This window comes from Talpa occidentalis, unplaced genomic scaffold, assembly GCF_014898055.3.
Source record: "Talpa occidentalis isolate TD23 unplaced genomic scaffold, MPIMG_talOcc4v2.1 talOcc4.17, whole genome shotgun sequence".
Taxonomy (NCBI): domain Eukaryota; kingdom Metazoa; phylum Chordata; class Mammalia; order Eulipotyphla; family Talpidae; genus Talpa; species Talpa occidentalis.
This window is the reverse complement of record NW_023601754.1, coordinates 39489034-39513306: the sequence shown is the minus strand read 5'-3', so window position 1 is coordinate 39513306 and position 24273 is coordinate 39489034. Positions and strand designations below refer to the sequence as shown.

At 45.7% G+C, this 24273-nt stretch overlaps 2 protein-coding genes and 1 non-coding gene across 9 annotated transcripts in view; 2 read left to right on the top strand and 1 right to left on the bottom strand.

The window, feature by feature from the left end:
• ZNF383 (zinc finger protein 383) overlaps positions 1–24273 on the bottom strand; it is an 83516-nt gene that overhangs the window by 35207 nt on the left and 24036 nt on the right. The window contains exon 1 of one of the 2 annotated variants that reach the window (XR_008552492.1): positions 4341–4442. The exons of the other annotated variant lie outside the window; for it this stretch is intronic. The gene's annotated coding sequence lies outside the window, so the exon portion shown is untranslated. Of the gene's footprint in view, positions 1–4340; positions 4443–24273 lie in introns of those variants that run through there. 2 annotated transcript variants of the gene reach the window in all.
• Positions 4258–24079, top strand: ZNF793 (zinc finger protein 793). Of its 6 annotated transcripts, none has more exons than XM_037517957.2 (7): positions 4258–4396; positions 6390–6530; positions 9992–10109; positions 14588–14631; positions 18607–18736; positions 19208–19303; positions 22460–24079. In XM_037517957.2, the coding sequence occupies exons 4-7, from the start codon at positions 14617–14619 to the stop codon at positions 23434–23436; spliced, it is 1218 nt and encodes a 405-aa protein (XP_037373854.1). In that variant the 5' UTR covers positions 4258–4396; positions 6390–6530; positions 9992–10109; positions 14588–14616; the 3' UTR covers positions 23437–24079. The 6 variants fall into 6 exon arrangements, with proteins under 6 accessions (XP_037373854.1, XP_037373853.1, XP_054553098.1 ...); XM_037517956.2 differs by lacking the exon at positions 4258–4396 and adding an exon at positions 4404–4825; XM_054697123.1 differs by lacking the exon at positions 4258–4396 and adding an exon at positions 4404–4890 and having other exon boundaries at positions 18610–18736.
• LOC119250587 (U6 spliceosomal RNA) lies at positions 12899–13001 on the top strand. The gene has a single exon (XR_005126327.1). It is a non-coding gene; the product is annotated as a U6 spliceosomal RNA (small nuclear RNA).

Here is a 24273-nt window from a genome sequence, read left to right as displayed (position 1 = left end):
CCCCAGGCAGCCAGGGAGCAACCCACATGGTGCAGCAGACCTCTCCTGTTGTGCCCACTGCGCCACTCAGCAGTGTATTTCAGTCAGTCTGCCTGTTCTGCTCCCCACTCTGTCTCTGATGAATCCTCTCACCCCTGCACCTCTGGCCCGTATACTTGTATGCATAAATAAATCTTTAAAAACAAACAAACAAATAAATAAATAAATAAATGATGACTGATGACCACTTACTGCAGTCCTCAGAACAGGGCCTGGAGGTATGCCCCACCTGGTCCAACCACCACCTCCTGACAACACTGTCATGCTCATGTAGCAAGATGACCTGAGAGCCCACCCCATCGCTTGTCTATCACGATGGGGATCTCCAGTTAGCCATGGAGTTGTGTCTGACTGTCCTCAGCACAATTTGTGGTAATGTCCTCATCCCTGAAGCCTGGCTGTGTTTGTCACCCTCCCTCCCCACAAGTAAGAACAGTGCCAGCTAAGGCACCACACACTCCTCACTGTCCCTCTGCATTTGGAATCTCAACTATTCCCCTCTCTGTAGGACCCTCATTAAGAACCAGTCCAGTCCAGTCCAGTACAGTGTGTGCTGAAACCAGTTACCCATTACAGTGTCGGTGACCCCTCCATTAAATCCTGGTGGTGTCTGCTGTTCCCTATTGGCCTCACTAATATGATGACGGCCAATTACCCAGTGCCTGTGTTTCTTCATGAGAATTCTCAGGGGGGCTACTGTGAGTTCCCCAGCATTGCTTAGATTCCCACTTTTTGCATGGACAGAAGTCCTGGGGAATGGAGGAGAGATGAGGATGAGGCCCTAGCCTCATGAACCCCTCCGGGGAATTGGCCCAGAGTGGGCTAGGGAGGATCTGCGGGTGCCAGAAAACCACACGCAGAGCTTCCTGTTTTATCAGACAAAGAACGACGCAGGCAGAAAAGGGAGCGCTGTGTATGTGGGTTCAAATCCTGATGCCAATACTGATCTGCTGAGGCAAGTTGGAGCAGGCCAGCAACCTTGTCCAACCTCAACTGTCTCACTTGTGAAATGGAATTATGGAGAATGGAGTGACAGGATATTGGCCTGTCACTGAGGGAGCAAAACTGGAGCAGACCAATGAGGCTGGCCTGTTATCATTATTTTAAGTTGGCTGACACAAGCACCTAGCTAATGCAATGTGCATGACTATGCCCACACTATTTTTTTTAAGATTTATTTATTTATTTATACAAGCACTGGGTACAGTCAAAAGTGCGGGAGGGTGAGAGGACTCACCAGAGCCAGAGCAGGGAACAGAACAGGCAGACTGACGAAATACACTGCTGAGGGGAGCAGTGGGTGCAGCAGGAGAGGTCTGTCACACCATGTGGGACCCTTGCCGGCGGCAGGGGATGGAACCAGTGCTGCAGAGGCCGCAGGCAGCTTCGCAGCCCAGCGCTCAACTGTTGTGCCACCAGGGGAGGCCCTATGTCCACACTATTATAGTTTACTTTAAATTACTTTCAGTTGTTTCTTCTGTATTTATTATAACATTAGAGTACTGACATTTTTAAAGTCAGATTTACTGAGGTACATTTCCATAGTCATATGTACCCTTTTTAGTGTATAGTTCTGAGATTGTTGACAAATGCCTGCAATCTTGTAAACAGCAGAATCAAGACAAAACAGCTTCTGCACTCCCTCAAATTTCTAACTTTCCCTTTTGAGTCAGTCCCTCTACCCATTCCAGTCTCTGTCTGATCTGATTTCTGTGTACATTTTTAACTTTTCTACAATATCTAAATGTGTTTGTCCATATTTATGTATGTATCTTTTTTTTTTAGTGTAACTCCTTTCATTCAATGTGATAAATTTCAGATTTATCCATTGGGTTGTATGAGATACAAATTCAAAGATAATATCATTAGTCATCAGGAAGATGCAAATGTTGAAAACCATGATAAAATACTACTAGACACCTATTAGAATGGCCAAAAGAAAAACAACAAAGTACCAAAGTTCTCAAGGATATAGAGGAGTAGAAATCCATGCATTGCAGATAGGAATATAAAATGGTATATACACTCTGGACAAAGATAGGCAAATTCTTACAAAGATAACCTTACACCTGCCCTATAGTCCATAATCCCATTCCTAGGTACTTTGCACTTACTGTTCACAGAAATTGTATTCATAACAGCTAAAAGTTTGGAAACAAACCAAATATAACTCAATGGGTGAATAAGTTGTACATCTATACAGTGAAATACCACTGAGCCATCAATGGACTGATTTATAAACTATGAAAGAGAATGACTTACTGATGTATGCTACAACATGGATGAAACGCAAAATTATGTCTTACCATGTGATAAATTATACATAAAAAAAACAATGTTAGAATATAAATACATATGGGTAGGTTTTTATGTTAGGTATTTTATATGTGCATTTTATATACCATAGCAATATTGTGTATTTAAATATATAGAACATTGTAGTATCATTCATTGTATATTCATTATAAAATGTTTCTATGTGAAATAAAATGAATTATATATTCAAATACGTAATTTTTATTTCGAATATCAGTCACATTTTGTTTGAATTTTATGTTTATATTTAATATTAACAATGTAAAATTAAAACTATACTATATGGGAGTGTAGGGTCTGGGAAGCCTCAGTTGTAGCAAATCAACATTTTATATTTCAACAAATCACCACTTCTTAAATGGCTAGGGGCATTTGTCTCATTGTTTCACTCTCATAAGCCCACCCCTGCTGTTCTTGCAAGATTATCAGAAACAGGAAAAGACCACTGGGACCACCAGAGTTTCAGTTTAACAAATTTGGACACACACAACTGGAAGTGAAGTATGGCCATAATAAGTCTCAGATGTGGGAGTGGGTTCAACCTGGAAATGCTTTACCGTTACTAACAGGAAGGAGAGCCTTTAAGCAGCTCTCTTTTTCATTTTGTTAACTTGTTAAATAATTGGCAATTTCATTATTACCACCATTCTGAAGATGACAAAATGATGTCACTGAGTACAGTGTGGGTAATGAAGGAAAACAGCTAGGAGAGAGAAAAAAAAAAACAACACCTAACTCTTTACCCAGGCCCATGAGTTCTGCAGCAAAGCAACTATCTTTGATTTTATGCCACTGAAAAACTGGCAATGTCTGTCCCCAAAACTAAAGCTTCACTGCAAGACTTTACTTCCCTATATCTCTTAAACATTACAGACACTGTGCTTTGTTGAAGGCTGTGTAAGGATTGAATGTAATACTTCTTGAAACAATTAAAATAGTTCAGCATTTCACCCTTTCATTAAGCTAATGGTCAAAATCTTATTTCCATTTCACTTATCATCAGTTTTGTCTCAGGCCATCATCATAAGCATCATTTATTTGGCTGTCTTCCTCCTGTACGCACCTTGAGACTGACTACCTGAAACCTGCCCCAAAGTCAGGCTGGAAGTAGCTCTTCACAATAAGGAATGGAAAATGATGTAAACATGCTGGGGGAAAGGATGTCCTGAGCAAACTCCCCCACCCCAGACCAGAGCAAGCTAAGACACCGAGGACTACAAATTCCGTCACGTCATCACCACCAAAGGTTGGATTGCTGGGAACTGAGGGTAGCCAGGTTTGGCACACACCCAGACATGTGGGCTTGGTTTTCCACCAGCTTTCAGCAAGCTATTGGGGTTTCAGCTCAGAAGAACTGGTAGGACGCATTCACCAATTTATCTCTCTTCCTTTCTCCCTGATTTACTCCTTTCTTCACTTTCCCCTTTTTGTAAATAAACCCTTTGTTAACCTTTTGGTGTGTGCCTGCAGTTTAGTCTTTTAGGTCCCTTTTAAGCGCACAGGTGAGGACCCACAGTCAGGCCACCCCATTTCACATTGGGCTTGTCCTGTAAGTTATCTCAGTTTCACCAGTCCTCGTGGGGACAACTTGGAGTTGGTTTCCACAAAACCTCCCAGAGATCCCCAGACGACAGAGCCCCTCACTGCCCACAGGGGTAAAATGAGCTCATTGAAGCCACTGGCCCCCAACCCACCCAGGTCTCACTTCGTCATCCCCTACCTGCTGAACAAACTGTGCTCACACGCACAGCTTGTCTCTCGCCAGCTCCTGGGCAAAGGTAAAACCCCCGCATTGAACATTTTAATAACCCGCTGAGAATTCGGGGCGCTCCCTCTGCCCCGCCCAGTCCTTGGCGGTCCCGCCCCGCCAGGCCCCGCCCCCTCCGCCAGGCCCCGCCCCTTCTTCGAGCGGCCCGCGGCTCCTCAAGAGAAAGGCGATTCCTAACGCAGTTCTGCAACTAGGAGCAGCCCCCCCAAACTTTTACCTTGCTTTCCAGGAGGGTCTCTCAGGAGATGGCCGCGCCCCTTCACGTAACCCGCGGTATAAACTTACGCGGCCATCTTACTTCACGGCCTGAGCGGCTGGAGACAAAGAACGCCCGGCGGCGGGGTCTGGGCGCCGCCATGTTGGTCCTGGGGGGCGGGTGCGGGGTGTGCTTGGGCTTCTGAGCAGCCGAGACTAGCAACAACGTCCGTTTTAGGGAGCCAGGGACCCTTACTCCTCCCCACCCTAAGCGAGCCTAACCCTCTGGCCTCATAAAGGGTTTACTAATCCGTTGTACGGCACAGGTTTAAACATGGCTCCCCCCAGCACGAGGTAGACAGGCGGGCGTGGCCATCATCCCTCCTGGTAAAGTTCAGAAAACCCAGAATCCTGCTCCCTGGAAAGTTGCCAGGGCGCGGCCACGGCCTCAGAGTCGCGACTGAGACTGCGCAACGGCCTCTTGGGATGGGAAGAGCTTGTATGGCGGTGAGGCGGCATAAGACGGCGATCGATTTCGGGTTATCGGCGCGGATCCAGAATAAATGGGAAAGGTCAGAGTGAGAGACAGTCAAAATTCAGGACCTGTGTAGGGTGGTGACCGGATGACTGTATCGCCCGGCCGAGCGGTTATAGGTGCCCATAGGGGTCAGAGGCGAGGGCACTGTAGAGTGGAGTGACTGGGCTTAGCATCCTCCTGGCGGGTCGGGTCGGGGGAGTGGCCGTGGCCGCGGCCAGAGGTTTGTGGGAGTCAGTGGCTGTGTCTCGGAAGAAGATGGATTGGGACTATATAGGAATCAATAAAAGTGTTTTTCCACTGGTCGGGTGCGTGGAGGTCAGTTACAGTGGTCGTCAGGGCTCTGGGGCCGAAGGGGGTCTTGGAACGCACTGATCTGAACAGCTTTGGGACTCGGTGATTGGATGCCTGAGAAGGTCAGTGATTGGAATTTCTAATTCTGTGGGCAGTAATACTTTGGGTACCTGGAACTAGTGATTGTGGAAGCTTTGAGGCTGAAGGATGAGGTGGGGTCAGTGGGCATTTGGGAGAAACGCTTAGGCCGTCAGTTTGAGACTTCCTTTAGATCATCCGTGTTGGGGATCTGAGGGTTTTATTGATTGGACTTTTGTAGACAGGAAATGGGGAGCAGAGGGATGAATTGAGGGTCAGTGATTGGAACTGTCAGTAATTGCAGAGAGAGGTAGGACTGTGGGGATCAATGATTGGTCTCCATCATTGCAGTACCACTGGGGATCAGTGTGATTTTGTGATGGGGGAACCTGTGTAATTCAGCTGGATGATCACAATGAATTAGTGAGCTTCGCAGTCACTGATTAAAGGTCTTTATGGTCATATTTGTACATATGGGAGTTTCATCAATGAATACAAGAAATTATGAGGGTTCTAGATTGGGACACTCAAATATATCTAAGATTAGGAGGCTTCACAGGGGTTAGTGTTAAAAAGAGATTTGTAAAATTCAGAGGTTAGAGTCAAGGATTTGGGGCTGTAACCCTATGTAATGGGAATACGCTTCACCCATGGGACTCTCCCCAGCTGATGAGCAGCCAAAGCTAAACCCTTCTCCTATCTTTTTATCATTTCCCACTTTAATGAAAGTGCTTTGAAAGGATCAAGTGTTAGGGCCTCCCCGGTGGCGCAAGCGGTTGAGTGCTGGCTTGCAAAGCTGCCCTCGGCCTCTGCGGCGCCGGTTCGATCCCCGGCTGCTCCCCGACCACCAGAGGAGGGTCCCACGTGGCGCTCAGACCTCTCCTGCCGCCCGCTGCTCCCCTCAGCAGTGTACTTCGGTCCTTCTGCCTGCTCTGCTCCCCGCTCTGGCTCTGGTGAATTCTCTCACCCTCCCGCGCTTCTGACTGTACCCAGTGCATGTATAAATGAACAAACAAACAAATAAATAAATAAAAATACATGCCTCTTTATTAAAAAAAAAAAAAGAAAGGATCAAGTGTTAAACTTACTAAAGTGTTAAATTATTAAAGTGCTATTGTTGCTCTTGCCAAGGATCTAACGCATATTCTAATATTTTCTTTTAAGGTTCTTTCAGCAAAGGTGATGACATGTCCCTCTGTGACAGCATACCAAGAGTGAGCCTGGCTTCTGGAAACCTATTCTAATCCCATGACAGCTAGGATAGATGTGTCCTTGCCTCTGGTTAGAAAACAAAGAGTTTACTGAGTAAGTACTGTAAAATATTTGGCTGAAGGAGCAAACAGTGAACACATGTAAAAAATGATTTGATGATCCAGTAAAAGGTTTTCTTCACCAAGAGGAAAAAAAAAAATGGTAATTATAAGGTAATTATGTGAAATAACAGAGGTCTTAACAACTGTTTTCATAATTATATTGCAATAAATATATGTCAAATCATCACATGGTGCACATTAAATTTACATAATGTTATATGTCAATTATATCTCAGTAAGTCTAGAAAAAATAAATGCTATATAAGGAAAAGAAACTGCCTCTGAAAGTTGAAGTTACTGTATTCTAAAAACGTTTTCGCTTCATCTATATTTTTTAGGCACGAAATGTTTGACGTCCATTTATCTGTTCATTATAAAACCCCACAGGACAGTTCAGTAACACAAAAACAAAAACTAAAGCTATATTTAGAAACTGCTCTTTATTGAAATTAATTTTTTTCTTCATGGAAATTAAAGTCAAATTAATGGTGATGGAGATGGCCTGGGACAAAATTCATTATAAGTGAAATAGGGGCCTCGTTGGTAGCCAAGGGGTTACGTCTCAGTGTTATCACCACTACAGCCTGAGTTTGATTAACAGGGTATAGGCCAGAGGTGCAGTGGGTGAGAGGATTCACCAGAGACAGAGTGGGGAGCAGAGCAGGCGGGTCTACTGAAATTCTAAGGGGAACAGCAGGCCAGACAGGAGAGGTCTGCACCATGTGGGTCAGCTCCTGGCCAGGGATAGAACTCAGGCTGTAGTGGTGATAGCACTGAAACTTAATCTTAGGCCACCAAGGCCTGGAATCAAGAAATATTAGAGGAGAAATTAATAAGTTAAATAAATAAGGGATAACTGATAAATCTGATTTTTTAAAGAAATCAATAATGTAAAATCCTTAGCAAATTATCAAGTCAAGGGGAAATGAGCAGATCTACAAACAGGAATGCAAAAAAGGGGCATTACTGTATTACTGAGAAATATAAAGTAAAATTTCACATTAATGTATTTCAAAGCTGGCATGCCAACAGTGATTTGCTAGAAATATATGGATATACAAAAGTTCCGTACAAAGAAAAAGAAAACTAAAATATCGGTAGCTGTGAAAGTTTGAAGTACTCAGGTTCTTACACACTACACTCCCTACTCCCATCCTGTTTCTCTCATCAAAAGTCAGCAGGCTTGTTCTGCTACCCACTCTGTCTCTGGTGAATTCTCTCACCCTCACACCTCTGGCCTGTACCCCAGTTCTTGTATGTATAAATAAATCTTAAAAAAAAAAAAAAAGTCAGCAGGCTGACAGCGTGTCATCAGTGATTTATTATGGACCCTTGAAGTCACTTTCAAATAACATGCCATTCTTCAAGTAGTTAAAACTCTCTCAGGGAATTTATACAGAAGGAAGTTGCTGCTAACTGTTTCAGAAAGCCATCACTGTTACACTGATTGCAAAAACTGGAAAGGTGGCATTGTGAAGGAAAGCTAGGCCCACCTTATGAATCTATATTCACATGTATATGTAAAATCCTAAATAAAATGAGCAATATTCAAGTAGTAATGTGTTCTGTTAGGAAATTCATCCTAAAGATGTCAGTTCATTGTTAAAGAAGTTACTAGTGAATTTTTAACTAATGAATTTAGTAAGTTAAAGATTTACTTGAAAATGAGTCATCTCCTACAGGGTTAAAAAAAGGGATTTGACAAAGTTCAACATCTTTTCTGGATTTTTAAAAAGTATTTACACGAGACTGTATTGCTACTTAAAAGGCCACCTGTATACCTAGTGGAACATATGAACCTTAATAGCAGAGCCCTAAGCACTCACATTCCAGGGAGGAGTTTGTCCCTGCTGTGACTTCCCTTCTAGAGTGCTAATAAGTGCATTCAATCAGGGAGTGAGATGATAGGTAAAAAATAAAAGAAGATGTAAGATGTAAGTACCTGCGGATGAAATAATTGTATACCCCCCAAGCTGGAGTATTAAAAGTTCAAAGCCCAGGCCTCCCCAGTGGCGCAGCAGGTTGAGCCCAGTGCTGTGAAGCTGTCCACAGCCTCTGCAGTGCGGGTTCGATTCCAGGTTGGCCAGGGAGAATCCCACATGGCACAGCAGACCTCTCCTGCCTCGCCCACTGCTCCCCTCAGCAGTGCTTTCGTCAATCTGCCTGTTCTGCTCCCCACTCTGTCTCTGGTGAATCCTCTTACCCTCCCATGCCTCTGGCTTGTGCCCCAGCTATTGTATAAATAAAAAATAAATCTAAAAAAAAAAAAAAGTTCAAAGCCCAAAAGGATTAACTCTACAGCCATAATAGATAAGAAGGTAGCCGGTTTTATAGCAACTTAATATGTAAAATGTATATAGGAAAACAGATCAATCATTTTTTAATTTTAGTCATGAATTTTTTTTTTAATTTTAATTTTAATTTTTTATTTTATAGAGGCATATTTTATTTATTTATTTTATTTGTTTGTTTGTTTTGTTTATACAAGCACTGGGTACAGTCAGAAGCGCGGGAGGGTGAGAGGATTCACCAGAGCCAGAGCGGGGAGCAGAGCAGGCAGAAGGACCGAAGTACACTGCTGAGGGGAGCAGCGGGCGGCAGGAGAGGTCTGCGCGCCATGTGGGACCCTCCTTCGGTGGCCGGGGAGCAGCCGGGGATCGAACCTGCGCTGCAGAGGCCGCGGGCAGCTTCGCAACCCAGCGCTCAACCGCTGCGCCACAGGGGAGGCCCTTCAGTCATGAATTTTCACTTGAAGAAAATATGCCATTTAGAATTGCAACCAAATCCACAATTGACTCCCTAATAAGGAATATAGAATTGGGGTATCTGTATGAAGCGGAGTATAAAACTTTTGAGATACAAATCTTCAAGAAATGGCAAGTCTTGCTTTTGGATCGGAAGGCTCAATATTTTTCAAAATTGTTGATATTTTCGTATATGAGTGAACAAGGTGGTGCCCCCAGAGGGGGTGCTGGTGAGGGTAGACAGCCCCAAGGAAAATACAAAGTATTGCATTTGGGGTGGAGACACTGATAAGAAATATACGGGACTGCAGATGCAGCCCCTGGAATTCAGTGTTTGAGGATTCAGTGTTCTATATTCAGCATTGAGCCTGAAGTGTTCGGGATTTTAGCATTTTTTGATTTTCAGTGATTCCGGAGACAGTAATTTCTGATCCCACCATGCCGATCGTGGAGAGGCTTAGGCCCATGGCCATGGGCATTTCTAACTTAGATCCCCTCAGTCAGTCAGAGGAACTGCTTGTGTCTGAACAATTCCCTAGGCTCAGGGTCTTTCCAGACGTTCCTCCTGCCCCACACCCAGAGCAGGGCAGAGCACCGTCATTCAACTGTGTCTCCTGAACAATCCCCTGTAGGCTTCTTCCCCTGAGGCCCCAGCGAATGCCGGGGAGGGACTATTAGATGATTCTCATGTGGGTATATTTATTTTCAGGTCCCTGCAGGTCTTTATGTTGTTGGGTCCCACTACCTTGCTGGACAACAGGACTCTCCCCAGGGCCACAGGACAGCGGTCACATCTATAAAGACCCTGCTGGGCACTGCAAAAGAGGGTGAGTTACTGCTGGAGGTGGAGCTGTGAGGGCCGGGAGGACCAGGTTAAAGACCCTCTGGTCCAAGAAGGAGAACTTGAGATAAGAACTTCCTTCTAAAGGTTCACCCGGCATTTGGTTGGGGTGTGCTGTGATATAACATGTAGTCGCTGAGCTGAGAAACTGTACACCTGAATTGATGTTACCTGGTGAAAATTGCACTTTTAAAAGACTCACTCAGGGCCCCAGACCCCTTGCCAGAGCAGAGCACCCAGTAAGAGGAAACAGCATCATCCCTGAGCCAGAAGCTAAGCAGGACCCACTTGCTGTGACCCCTTCCAGGTACCCTCCACGGGATGCAGGGTGGGAATAGCACTGGCTGAAAGATCCAGGAAGACCCTAGAGGTGAAGGGCGAGGCAGGGAAGGGCAGGTGTGATGCGCGTGTTCTCTCAGGGAGGGGGGTACAGATCTGAGCCAGCGCATTCCACCATTTTGTAGCGTGGGGTGTGGCCAGTCCACTCCCTTACTCTCGCTGGCCTCTTCTGTACTCTTAGCTGCTTCCCTGCTATTTTTGCCACTTCACCTAAGTCTAGGGATATGGGCAGTTCACTCTATCTTGTCCCAGGGACAGAACCTCCCAGGATTCGCAGGGTGGTGGTTACAGAAGCATCTAGAGATCTCCTGTGTCTATAGATTTGTTATTTTTCACATTGGTCCTAGCTAGAATATTGTCTCCAACTGTAATGATATACTAAGATTTGACTTCTCTCTCTTATATCTCTTTTCCACCCCTACTCCCTCTAATCTCAGCTGAGATAGAAGGATCCCTCCCAGCCTGGGAAGGAACTGTCCCCACCAACCCACAGAGAGTGGGCCAGTATCCTGGCCCCCCATCCAGACCCCTAACCCTGCTGGGGCCTGCCCAGCAGGTAAGCCAGAAAGAAGCACCTCCCCTCACCTCAGACAGTACCAAACTCTGAACCTCGGAGAAAAAAGAAAGAAAAAGGAAGGAAAGATAGAAAAGAGAAGTTTTAGGACTAAATAAACACCTGCCTGATGGGTTTGTACAAAATGACTGAAATTTAAGAGAGGCGGTTGTGCAGGGACTGGCTGGCAGCAAGAACCCACCTTTAAGTAAGGAACAGGATGTGTGCAGAGAGCAGAGGCTTCAGCAGGGGCTGGGGCAGTGCAGGCCCAGACTGCTCCCCACTGGGAAAATACTCCTTAAAGGACCCCACCTCTCCCTTGCCCAGAAGAGGGGAGATGCTTTGGGGAAGGGAGAGGCTGAGGCTTTTCTGGCCAGGAAGCCAGCTCTGGGCTGCTCTCAGTCCATTTGCCTCTCCAGCACTGGCCCTCGTCCCTGGGCCGCTGATGCTGCAGGGGGAGGGAAGGGGCTCTGCTTGCTAGCCAGGCCAGCCCGGCCTTCCCCTCCAGGGCTTGGGCGCTGCCTCCTGTCTTCTTTATCTTTATTCTGTTGCTTTCTATCCCATGCAGCTGATGTACCCCATGAGCGTAGCTAGGATGCCCCCTCGTGCTGCTCAGTTACCTTCTGGGTTGGGGGTCCTCTCAGGGCTTATTCTTGCTCTGGCAATTGTGGTATGTCGTCTCCTCATTTTTAATTTTTCATGTGTTGTAACAGGGATAGGTTTTCAGACTGCTGTCTGCATCTGCTGAAGTAATCTGAGGACTTGTGCTGGCGAGGGGAGCAGGCATAAAGGGGGTCATGGCAGCAGGGCACCAAAGGGCCACCTCACCCTGCTGCCACCCTGCAGACTCTCCTCTAGATTTGTTTTGAAATGAAATCATCTGGACTTGAACATTTGCCAACCTACCACTCAGCTAGGCCCCCTCAGCCATGGAGTCCAGGCCAAGGCTGGGTAACCGAGTCTAGGAAGATGAGGGAGTAGTGAGCCCAAGGTGGATGAATGGCAGTAGCTTGTCAGGCCCCAGTTCTTTCTTCCAGCTTAACTCTTCGTGGGGAGCTCAGGTCTCTTAGTGTCTAACCCCTTTATAAACCCCTTATAAAGCGTGACAGGCTACTAACCATGCTTTATGATCTGGATGATATTTCAGAACACTTTGAAACTGTTAAGAGGTAATAGCTATTTACTGCCCATTGAAAATAGAAGTAAAACACTATTTCACGTAGCACCATTGTGTTATGAGTTTTTCCATATGTGGACCCTCCATATCCACCATCCAGATCATGATAGTTTCTCCAGCAGTTTAGAATGATTCCCTTTGAATGATGAATTGCCAGTGATGAGTGAGAAAGGACTTCTGTAAAACAAAGATACGTATTCATTCTAAAACTATTTCCCCCCTTAAAACTAGTTTCCTCTAGGGCCTCCCTGGTGGCGCAGGCGGTTGAGCACCGCACTGTGAAGCTGTCTGCAGCCTCTGTGGCGCAGGTTTGATCCCGGCCTGCCAGCAAGAATCCCACATGGCGAAGCAGACTTCTCCTGTCTCGCCCGCTGCTCCCCTCAGCAGTGTATTTCGTCAGTCTGCCTGTTCTGTTCCCCGCTCTGTCTCTGGTGAATCCTCTCACCCTCCCGCACATCTGACCTGTACCTCAGTACTTGTATAAAAATAAATAAATCTTTTAAAAAAAAAAAAAAAACTAGTTTCCTCTACTAATCACTATACTAACTTTCCTTAAAAGGAGAAATGTACATTCTTTCAGAGAATCAGAAGGGCTTCTTCTATCACTTCTTATTCTGTTACTGCAGCTATGGCCAATGATTCCTCAGTCTCTTCTGGTCTATCTTCTTTGATTCCAGAATTTACTGACTGTGAGAATAGAACAGTTGTGCTCTCTTCAATAGCACATATGCTAAAATTGGAATGATACAGCGATTAGCTTGGCTTCTGCCCTAGGATGACATAAAGTTCGTGAAGTATAGCATATATTTTTTAAAGATTTATTTATTTAGGGCCTCCCTGGTGGCGCAAGGGGTTAAGCACCGCACTATGAAGCAATCTGCAGCCTCTGCAGCACGAGTTCGATCACCAGCCGGCCAGGGAGCAACCCACATGGCACAGCAGACCTCTCCTGTCTTGCCTCCTGCTCCCCTCAGCAGTGTATCTCAGTAGATCTTCCTGTTCTGCTCCCCACTCTCTCTGGTGAATCCTCTCACCCCCCACCGGTACTTCTGGCCTACACCCCAGTTATTGTATACATAGATAAATAAAAATAAATCTTTCAAAAAAGTAAAAAGAATTGGGCAGTCATTGATAGCTGTTGGAGAGATTATTCATGATCACGTAAAGAAACCTCAGGGGAGTAATTTGTCAGGCCTGCTTTTACAGAAAATGTATGGACAGTCAATGGTATGGATGTGACTAGACTCCGGAAAATACTCTTCTCTGTCCCACAGGAAAGTGACACTTTCTTCTTTCTGCAAGGTAGATAGAACTAGTTGTGTTTTAAAGGCTGTGTTCCTAGACTGTGTCCACGGGCCAAGCCTGGAATCAGCTGCAGGCTTGACAAAGTTTGAGCTGCCCTCAGGGCCTCAGTTGCCAATCAGGAGACAAGCACTTGTCACCCCTCAGTGGTGAGATGGTTTCCTGCCGGGGAGAGATTGGTTGGTTCTGGTCCTTAGGACGTGTCATTTCTTGCCATTTGCCTTTCTTTTCTTTTTCTCTTTTGCTGAAATATAAAATACTTAGAATATACAAATAAAAGTGCACAACTTGTTGAATTTGCAAATATCCAGACACTCGTGTAATCTCCAGTAGATCGGCATTTCCACCACCTGAGAATCGAGTTAGGCAACTCTGGTCCATGTGCTACACGTGGCTGACATCGGTTTCTGTACTTAAGTTTTCCTGGAACACAGCCACACTCCTCTGTGTCCACAGGACTGTCTATAGGTGATTTTGTGCTACAACAGCAGAAATGAGTAGTTATGAGAAACATCACTTGAGTCACAAAGCTTAAAACAGGGTCCCTTGCTGACCCTGTAAAGATAGTTTGCCGACCCCGACTTTAGAAGCTTCCTTCCTGCCCATCTCAGCGTGTCGATCCTCTCCCCCATTCTGACTCTCTCTGTGCGTCAGCAGCCGCCTCACACATCATTCACGTCACCTCTTTATGCACCATCCCCCTGGGCTTGATTTACTCGTGTTTTGTTCACCAAGAGCGCCAGTCCACGGCTAACGGTGCCTTCTCAGAAGGACCCCGCCGTTAAGTGTCATATGACCGCAAGTCCTCGGAGCATAAGTTATTTAAGTTTTAGGAATGTGCTGTTTAATGACTTTCAGTTCTTTTTTGGTGGCAGCTTTTACTCCCTGGAAGGTCTGTTTTTGCATCCACAGTCTTAGTTGAATGACACCATTACAGTGACTATTACACCATTACAGTCCTATTACAGTGACTTAGAGCATCGGTTTTTGTATAAGATTTACACCGGGAATTTGCAAATCCTGAGAAAGGCCTGGTCCCTCACAGCTCTGTTCTCTCTTCTCTGTCCTCTTCCCCTCATCTCTGTCTTCACAGGTCTCATCTTTTTTCAAGACCAGCCAGGAATGATGGAGTATGAGGTAAGCAAGACATCAAGTAACTTTCTCTTCTTGGGGAAACTGTCCGAGAAAAAAATATATGCATTTCAAGTTCAGGGACTCTGTCATAGGTGGGTTCTCAGGAGAACAGATTCCGATGGAGACCTGCACCCGGCAGGTTTCCCGGGGGGACTCTGAGGACAGCTGCCAGGCGCAGAAGGAAGCAGGACTGGCAGGGGGCATTGACAAACAGCTGAACATGCTCGGGAGCTGGGACAGCCCTTAGTGTTGTCCTGAGTGGCGCCTCGGAGGCCCTTGAGTCAGACATCAACCAGCCACTGGTTGCCACCTGCCCTGGGGAAGGGACATGTCTTGGGAAAGTCTCAAAAAGGTCTCAAGCCTGCAGCAGCCCACCTTCTGCTTGCAACTGGGAGGAGCACCCTGGTCCTGCTGAGATTTGTTTGCAACACCACTGCCTTGCTCTATACGTAGATACAGCGACAAGACATGTAAACATACTGCTCTACCTTTTTTGGGGGGAGGGGTAATGAGGGGAGTTGTTTCAATTAAAATATCCTGGAGATTGTACCATGCTAGTGCTCCAATCACACTATTTTTTTTTTTTAAAGTCTGTACACATGCCTCATATGTCAGAATGCGACTGAGCTACACCCCCATTTTCTGGACGTTCAGTTTTCAGCTTTGATATCACAAGCAGAGGTGCAGGGAACATTCTGTGTCAGAATACAGAGGTAGAGAGTCTAAAGAGCCACTAACTGTGATCTTCGGTGGCCCAGCAAGAAGGCAAACAGTTAGCCGTGGGCTGCACTGTCCCTCAGGAAGCCACATATTGTTATCTTGAAGAAAACACGAGCTTTTCAAGGCACCTCCTCTAAAGACACTTCCCCAAGGAAACGTCTACTTACGGCTGCAGCAGAGCAGCACTGCTGCTGTGGGGCCCGGGCGTGGGCATCTCCTGGATTCTTGTTAAAATATGGGATGGCAGCCAAACCCAGACCTGCGGGCCAGGTTACCTGCAGGGGGAGCCTGGGAATCCGTCTTACACGTTCCTCCTCATCCTTGTTCACATGAAGGCGAACCACAATGATCACGTGGGCAGCGTGCTCGCCCTCAGCTAACGTGGGTCTTGCAGCCTTCTCCACGGCTGCCCTGGGCTGCCGTCGAGCTGAGTGTTCACCCCTGGCCAATGCCCAGTTCCCAAGGACCCAGACCAGCATGTCTGGCTCCCCAGGGAGTGGTAGTGCTTTCCTTCAGGGTCACAGCGATGGGGTTCTAACGCCTGTGTGCTTTGTGGCCCACTGATGTCATGGAAGGAAATGCTAAATTTCAGTTAGCAGAAAATGAAATACAAATATTTCTTTCCTGGGGGGATGGGAGGATTCCTCCAAATTTGTGGAACTCCCAAATTTGATCCAAGGTGTCCTTGCTGTAGACTGAGGAACAGATGAACTGCCCAGCATTTACGTTACAGCCATTCCCCTTACGCTTCTGTTTGCGTACCAAACAACTGAACATATTCTTCCCAGCAAGGCAAGTCTCGGTGCGAACTGGTCCCAGACTCCCCGACATCTTTGGATGCTGAAGGGCCCTGTGTCCTGGCAAGACAGCCCCTTCTTTCCGGGGTTCCAGCATTCCCACCTCCTCGTGGGCCCTTCTCTGCAGTAGGGGCACCTCTTTCCAAAGACCTGTCGTCTCCTCTGCCCCGAGTCTTTTGTTCCTACAACCACTGCCAGTGCTTCCAGCCCAGACACGTGCACGTCCCAGCCCCGGAGCCCTTCCCTGGACACCTGGCTGGCTCCGTCTCCTGAACCAGTGTTGCTGCTTGAATGTTTCTACGTCCTGTTTTTCCATCCTTTGATTCCCACACCCTCTCTTTTCCACTTAACTCAGACTTCCAGGCCGAGGCCCCGGTCACCTTGCTGCTCGAGTCGGAGAACGCTTTCTGACTGTCCGGCTGGTTAGAGCTGCTTGCGCGCCCTTGTGTGGAACAGCAGCACAGTGTCCTGGTCTCGAGCACAGACGCCGGAACCAGGCTGCTGAGTCCTCATCTGTGTGGACTTGGCAAGTCCCTGAACATTTCTGCACCCCAGTTTTCTCTTTGTCATACGGCCTAAGAGCTGGATGTAAAGACTGGAACACACTGCCCGTGTCGTGTGTGTTAATCACCACTGAGCTCTGGGCTCCCCCCAGGGACAGTGCTCTCGGCTTATTTCTCATCCCAGCTTCTCAGCCTTCTCTGTGGTTTCTGTTCGCATCTTCACGCCTCTTAGTACTGCTAGTCCTAAGGGTTTGAACCTCTCTGGGGTGGCTTTATCCACTCCTGGGTGGATGCAGGCTCGTCTGCAGTTGCCCTCCCCTTCCTGGACCCACAACGTGACGCCGTCTGCATCTGGCTGCCCTGTGGCCCTTCAGATGCAACGCGGACAAAACCAGACTTGTGCTGTACGTCTCTCCTAGGTTCCCCGTCTCAGGAGGCGATGCCATCCGCCGGGCAGACTGGGACGCAGACATTTACCCTTTTCTCCCCTTTTCCCTTTCTCTCCCCTCTTGCACCCCGTCACGAGCTGGCCTCGATTTCCCACCTCAGGACCCCTTGCATCTCCAGGCCATCAAGCCTCCTTTCCAGACTGGACTGTACCTCCTCTGGGTCCTCAAATAAGACCTGCTCCTGGCTCCTTAAAAATTAGTGCCCCCGTGGCTCTGGCCTGGGCCCTTTGCTCACCCTGTCCTCTGCAGAGACATCCCAGCTTGGCCACTTCAGCTGCCACTCTGTGCTGCTGGCTCACATGGCTTTAAATCCGCTCCCCAGTCAAACTCAGACCACCATCCCAGGTGTCTCCATCCGTGAGCCCCAGATGGTTCAACACACCCAATCCTCCTTGCCTCTGCTCTCTTCCTCCTCTCTGGTCTAGCACTGCGATCGCTGCTCTGAGGTACCTGGGTGTCATCCTTACCCTTCCTCACCCGCCCCCATCACCCGTCAGTGTACAGGTTTCTGCTGATTTACAGTGGCCCTTCTCCCACTGTCCCTGTCCTACTTCCATCTCGGTTATTCCAGAATCTTCCTTTCACTTCCCTCCATCACCAACCACAATTTCTTTCTATCCGCTCATGTCTACACTCTCTGCGAGTCCTGTATCTCTTGCAGGCAGCGTTGTTTTTTTTTTCCAGCCTGACAACCTCTGCCCTTTTGGGGAGTATTGCGTTATACATTAAATTACATTATAAGAGTTTAATATAAAGTTAATACAATGATTGGGATGGTTGGATTGATATCCTCAGCTCAGTATCCATTTTCTACTTGTCTCCTCTGCTTTTGTTGTTTCTTCTTTTCTCGTGTGTGTTAACTGAATATTTTTCAGAATTTTGTTTCTTCATTTCTAGCTCTTTGCACTATGGTTTTAGTGACTACTCTAGGGACACAATATACAACCTTCACTTCTCAGTCAGCCTGGAGTGACCGCTGTGCCACTTGACACAGAAGCAAGAAACTATCATATGCCTTCTAGAATGTGTCTTCTACACACATCGCTCCCTCAGCAAATGTTCCTGTGTCACAAAGTCTGTCATCTCATTGCTCACAGCCTCTGTACACCCTGCTGTTCCTCAGTAATGTGAAATCAGTCTGCCCCTCGGCCTTTCTTCACACTGCCCCATACTCAGAGACCTCAGTGGACTCTGGCAAACATCATGGCCCATTCCCAAACACCACAGCCCCGATGTTCTGTCACTTCAGACACTCCCAGGTCGACAGCTTTGTATGTTGCTGTGTCAGCTGTGAGCTCCTTGAAGTCAAGAACCATCCATGACTGTCCCCAGCAGTCATGCAGGCTTCCAGGGTGACTGTCCATTTTCCCCACCACATCTAGCCCAAAGCCAGGGGTATAAAAGGCACCTGGAGAGAAAATGATCGTGATAAACTCTGACCTAAGGATGTAACAAACCATCCGCTCTGCCTACATTTTCCCACATGACTCAAAAGTCGTTTGTCTTCAGCAGAGAGCCGTGTCGTTCAAGGATGTAGTCGTAGACTTCACTCAGGAGGAGTGGCACAGGCTGAACCCTGCGCAGAGGGCCCTGTACCGAGATGTGATGCTAGAGACCTACAGCAACCTCGTCGCCGTGGGTAAGAATGCCCCGCCACGCAGGCAGGTCGCGATCAGAGGACCGCTTTGCCTTTTCAGTTGCTGAAAATAACCGATGTCCCTAGAGCCTCTGAAGTACGGAGCTCTTTCTATGCAATAGACACCGCTTTTGCCCCTCTGAATATATCAACTCACTTAATCCCCAAGAGCCTGAGCAGGCAGGTACCATCAGTACCCCTATTTTACAGATTTGGAAGCTGAGGCAGGGAGGTGCAGTAGCTCAGCCAGAGTCACCCATCTAGTGTGCAGAGCCAGATAGGACTTGAGCCCCAGCAGTTTCTGACGCGATCTGCGAGTCTCAGGGCTCCTGGGCCGCTCATCCCATTCAAGTTCTGGACAAGGTGTAGGCACAGCCTGCACCCCAGTACAGTGTCTGATGTGCAGCCTTAGCTGCGCGAGTGGCCCCGCAGACCCCGGAGCTCAGCCTGGGCTGGATCGTTTACCCACAACAGGTTATGAAGGCACCAAACCATATGTAATCCTCAGACTGGAGCAGGAGGAAGCGCCGTGGATTTGCGAAGCGGCATGCTCAGGCTGCCACTGCCGGGGTAAGTGATCAGTCAGCGAAAGGCATGTTGGGTGCTTGCACTGTGGGTGGCTGGCACTTTTGAAAAAAAATTTTTTTTTCCACTTTTGAAATTTTGGTCAGTATCCTACCCTTAAAGTCCTCAGGGCTCTGTGAGCAGCTGGAGACATTTATCTGCAAGCTTTAGCTTTCTTCATCACCCTTCAGCCTCCATGTACCCCACCTTCCTCATGTGGGGTTCTTCTATTCCCTCTATTTTAAATCTCATCTCTCCATGTTATTAACTTCATCTTCCTCTCCAGAATCTTTCATCTCTCTCTCAAGGTTAACAGCATACCTTTCTCTTCTTCACCTTCAGCATTCTTATAGACAAGCTTCCAGGATTCTCCAGCCTCTGCTCATCTTTATTCTAACATTTCCCAGGTGACTGCCCCAGACCCGCCTGCCATACCCCCAGTCTTACTTCCCATCCTCCCCTTAATCCCGTAAATCATCCTGTAGCCCCTTAATTTCCTTTTCACAGAGGAGGAAGTGGTGAATTCCATGGGTGATAGAACTGAGTTGGGTGGTGAAGGAGGTGGCTGAACCTGGCTGGCCTTAATCACTTCTGTTTAACATTTACAATAACTGACCCTCCCCCACTAGCTCTGTAAAGTATCTGTGGTGCCCTGGGCGTCAGCAGCCCACTCTTAGGCATACCTCTGAACTTCTGCTTCTCCCCAAGAGCCATGGGCTTATCAAGAGGAGTCAGCATTGTCTGTCCCCAGGTCTCTTAATTCCATTCATACTTGGTATTGTCATCACACAGTTGAGTTTCTGCAACCCCCCTAAACATTCAAGTAATTTAAGTGCTTCTCCCCAGAATGATGTCTTTGAAATCACCACCATCCAGCTTGTAGTTTTAGTAGCAGCAGTACAGCATTACAATGCTGGCTAACAATATCCTGAGACGGTGCAGGTCGGTCTCAGACATATACCTAGTCATACACCTAGGCCCTCAACTCAGATCACCAGTCTACTGCCCAGTTTACCAGTGAGGGAACAATTACAAAAAGGTTAAGAAACCTGTCTCAGAATATATGGCAAAGTAAGGGGTTGAACAGGGATTTGACCCCAGGTTCTCAGGCTCCAGAACCAGTATTTTTAACTCTCACACTCTGGTGTTCTCTGGGAGGTATTTTGCTTCATTAAACTGTGCTCATCAGCCTAATGAAAGCATTATAACCAGCCTGTCAGCTGCTTTTCTTTTTCCTCTTTCAAGAAACAGCTCTGTCACCTCTATTTCCCTGACACCAGCCCTGCCTTGCCTGCGAAGGGGCCATGGCATTTTCTGCATCCCAAATCTGTTTGTCTTCTCATGTTTACTTCTCTCAGAGAAATAACCCATTCTCAGACCACATAGTGCTCACAATTGACCCCTCTGCCACTTGGGGCCCTTTCTTGCCTCTCAGACCATTAGCCCCTATATTTCACCAGTCTATGGATTTCTCCACGGTGGGGTCCACTTAGCCTTGTGTCCTGCATGACAAAAACTGAAGTAACCCTCATCTCTACTTGCTGCATCCCCACACACACACCCCTAGGCTCATATGCACTGCACACGCACCTCTTCTCACTCCACAGCTTGCTACCATGTGGCTTTCTGTATCATCTGTCTCTGCCACTCTCTTTCTGTCCTATCCATGTGTGATGGTTTCAATGTTGGTTTTTCCTTTAAAAAATAACTTTAAACCTTCTGCCCTAATTTTTCATTTCTCATTGACATCTCTCATTGACATTCATTTCTCATTTCTCATTGACATCTCATTGACATCTCTTAAATTACCTCATGCCTGAATGTATTTAAATAAGGCATGCTCTTAATCATGCCTGGCCTTGGACCTCCGTAGGTATCCTAGAGAAGCCCACTAGATCCTTTTTTACATATAAAAATAAGATAACATTACAAAAGAAATCAATGATTGATAGCATTAGAAAAGAAATCATCACAAAACAAATTACATTTAGTAATTTGTAAAATAGTCAGAAAATGCAGTAACAACATATTTTCAACAAGTTTGATAATAAATGAACTTCTTTGTACATTAAATAATGACATCTAACATTAGGGCTAATAACTATCAAGATCCCAAAGTAGAGATGATTATGAACATTTGAGAAATCTTCTATAATCGTAATATGTGAAAATACCATAACAAAGTCAGAAGAACTGTTAATACTGTTTTGTTGCTCAAATTAGAAGGAAATGTTCAATTGTAGTTAGAGCTTAGTGAAAATATACCATTTTTCCATACAAATTCACAATTCCCCTGATTTCTATCCACCAAGAGCTCCTACTTAAACTCTTAGTTTTGATCTTTCTTCAATCTAATTCCCTTAAGAGCCCTTGTCATTTATATTGTAACTAGCTCAACATGATAAGCTCTGTAACATTTGCTTATCAGTGCTTGTTAGATTCCTTTGTATTGTTAGATGATATATTTTAGTAATGTTTAAAAATCATCTCAATCTGACAGATATTTGTTAAAAGCATCCACCTCTTAATATGGTAAGCACAGCAGGAGCAACTTGTTAAAATGCAGATTCTGACTTGGTAGGTCTGGTGTGGGGCCGATTCTGACTTGGTGGGTCTGCCTGACAACCCACCTATCAGCTCCCAGACAAAGCTGAAGTTGCCCATTAAGGAACCCCACACTGAATAGCAAGGTGTTGCCTCTGTCACAGGGTCACCAAACTTCAGCCTATAGGTTGGCCACTTGTCTTTGTAAATAAAGTTTTACTGGGACACAGACACACGCTTGCATCCATATACTGTGATCTCATGGGTACAAATGGGAAAACTGAGTAATTGTGCCTGACACTGTATGGGCCAAAAAGCCTAAAATATTTATTCCCTGGCTGTTCAAAACATGTCTGCAAACTCCTGCTCTGTATCACCCCATCTCCTCAAATACTGTTTCTCTTCGTACTCTGTAATGTCCTGCTCCATCTGTGTTTGTTCTGACTCGCCCCTTCCTGGGCAACACCCTCTGCTGCTTTGCTGCCTTAGTTATGGCTCATGCTGTCCAGTCATATACTGTTTATCCTTCAACTTTTGAGGGCATTTCTCAAGTGATTTTATTCCAGTTCATAGTAGTAAAAAAGATTCATAAGGAAAGGTTCACTGTATTTTCTCCAGAAAACACTTGGCAAGTGAACCCCCAGAAGAAAAGACAGCAAGACATGCTTTTGAGGCAGAGCATCAGCAAGAAAACGGTGCCCAAGGAAAGAAGCCACGAATATAGTAAGTTCGGGAAAATACCACTTCTGAGCACTGACCTTTTTCCTTCAATTCAAAACCCCAGTAACTGGGATCCTTGTGGAAAAAGTATGGACCATCATTTAGACTTGATTTGTTTTAAGAGAAATCACTCAAAAAAACAAACTGAATGCTATGGATATGGCAAACTGTTACAGCACACAAACCATGACAGAAGACCTAGCGGAGAAAAACTCTGGGAATGCAGACACTGTGAGAAAAATTTCAGCAATAACCCAGCACTTATATATAAACCAGCAGTAGCCAGTTCTCTTGTATACAAACGTAAGAGGGTTCCCCCTACAGAGAAACCCCATGTCTGCAGCGAGTGTGGGAAAGCCTTCTGTTACAAGTCTGAGTTCATCAGGCACCAACGAAGTCACACTGGGGAGAAGCCATATGGATGCACTGACTGTGGGAAAGCTTTTTCCCATAAATCAACCCTCACTAAGCACCAGAGAATTCACACCGGGGTTAGGCCCTTTGAGTGTTTTTTTTGTGGGAAAGCCTTCACCCAGAAGTCACACCGTAGAGAACACCAGAGAACACACACAGGAGAGAGACCCTTTGTGTGCAATGAATGTGGGAAGTCATTTGGTGAGAAGACATACCTCAATTTGCATAGAAAAATACACACAGGAGAAAGACCCTATCGCTGCAGAGAATGTGGAAAGTCCTTCAGCCAGAAATCATGCCTCAATAAACACTGGAGAACTCACACAGGAGAAAAGCCCTATGGGTGCAATGAATGTGGCAAAGCTTTCTATCAGAAGCCAAACCTCAGCAGACATCAGAAAATTCATGCTAGGCAGAATGCTTATAGGAATGAAAACCGACTAATTGTGGGGAAACCTTGAACCCAACATCCAGTTTCAGGGTGTATGGAGGAAGTCATTTCTTTGTATGGGAGAAATCTCACTGATTTAATGATTTTAGGAATAACAAATTTGTTTTATAAGGGAAATCATGCTCCAATCGTGATACAAAACTTTATAGAAAATACTTTGTAAAATATAAAAATGGTTACTCTGGCTTATAAACATTTGAAAATGTATGAAAGGGAATGGTAACAGTGCAAAATATATGTGAAAAGAATCAGAGGTATATTGTGGTATGTCCCATAGAGAGTCACATAATAATCATTATTTATATTTTGGAATTGTAAATGTGAATTTAATATAAATTGTATCAGCTGCGTATGTCACACAGTATGCAGAATGTCATTTCCCAAACATTTCCAATCTAAATTTCACCACTATATTTTGGTGTCTGAACATAAAAAAACAATAATAATAGTAATATGGTGAACTATTAAAAAGCTCAACATACACCAGCTACATTTTCTCCACCTTTTGTAATACTTGTAAAATACCTATAACGATTGTTATTGGACCTGAATCTGAATAAAGCAATTTTTTTAATGTCTTTTATTAAGTCAGCCAAAACTTTAAATATTTTCAATGTTAAAAAAGGCACTTACTTCACTTTTATATAAGATAATGTACAAATAAATTATTCAATAAAATAATAAATTAGTTTAAGTAATTAAATAAAATTATTTAATAAGTATTTATTAAATAAATAAAATGATAAATTATTTCTTTGGCCTTTACTTATGTTGAAAGGCAACACTAAGGAATAGTTTAACAACCTGGTGTGGACAAATACAGGACTTTTACTGTAACCTTTATTAC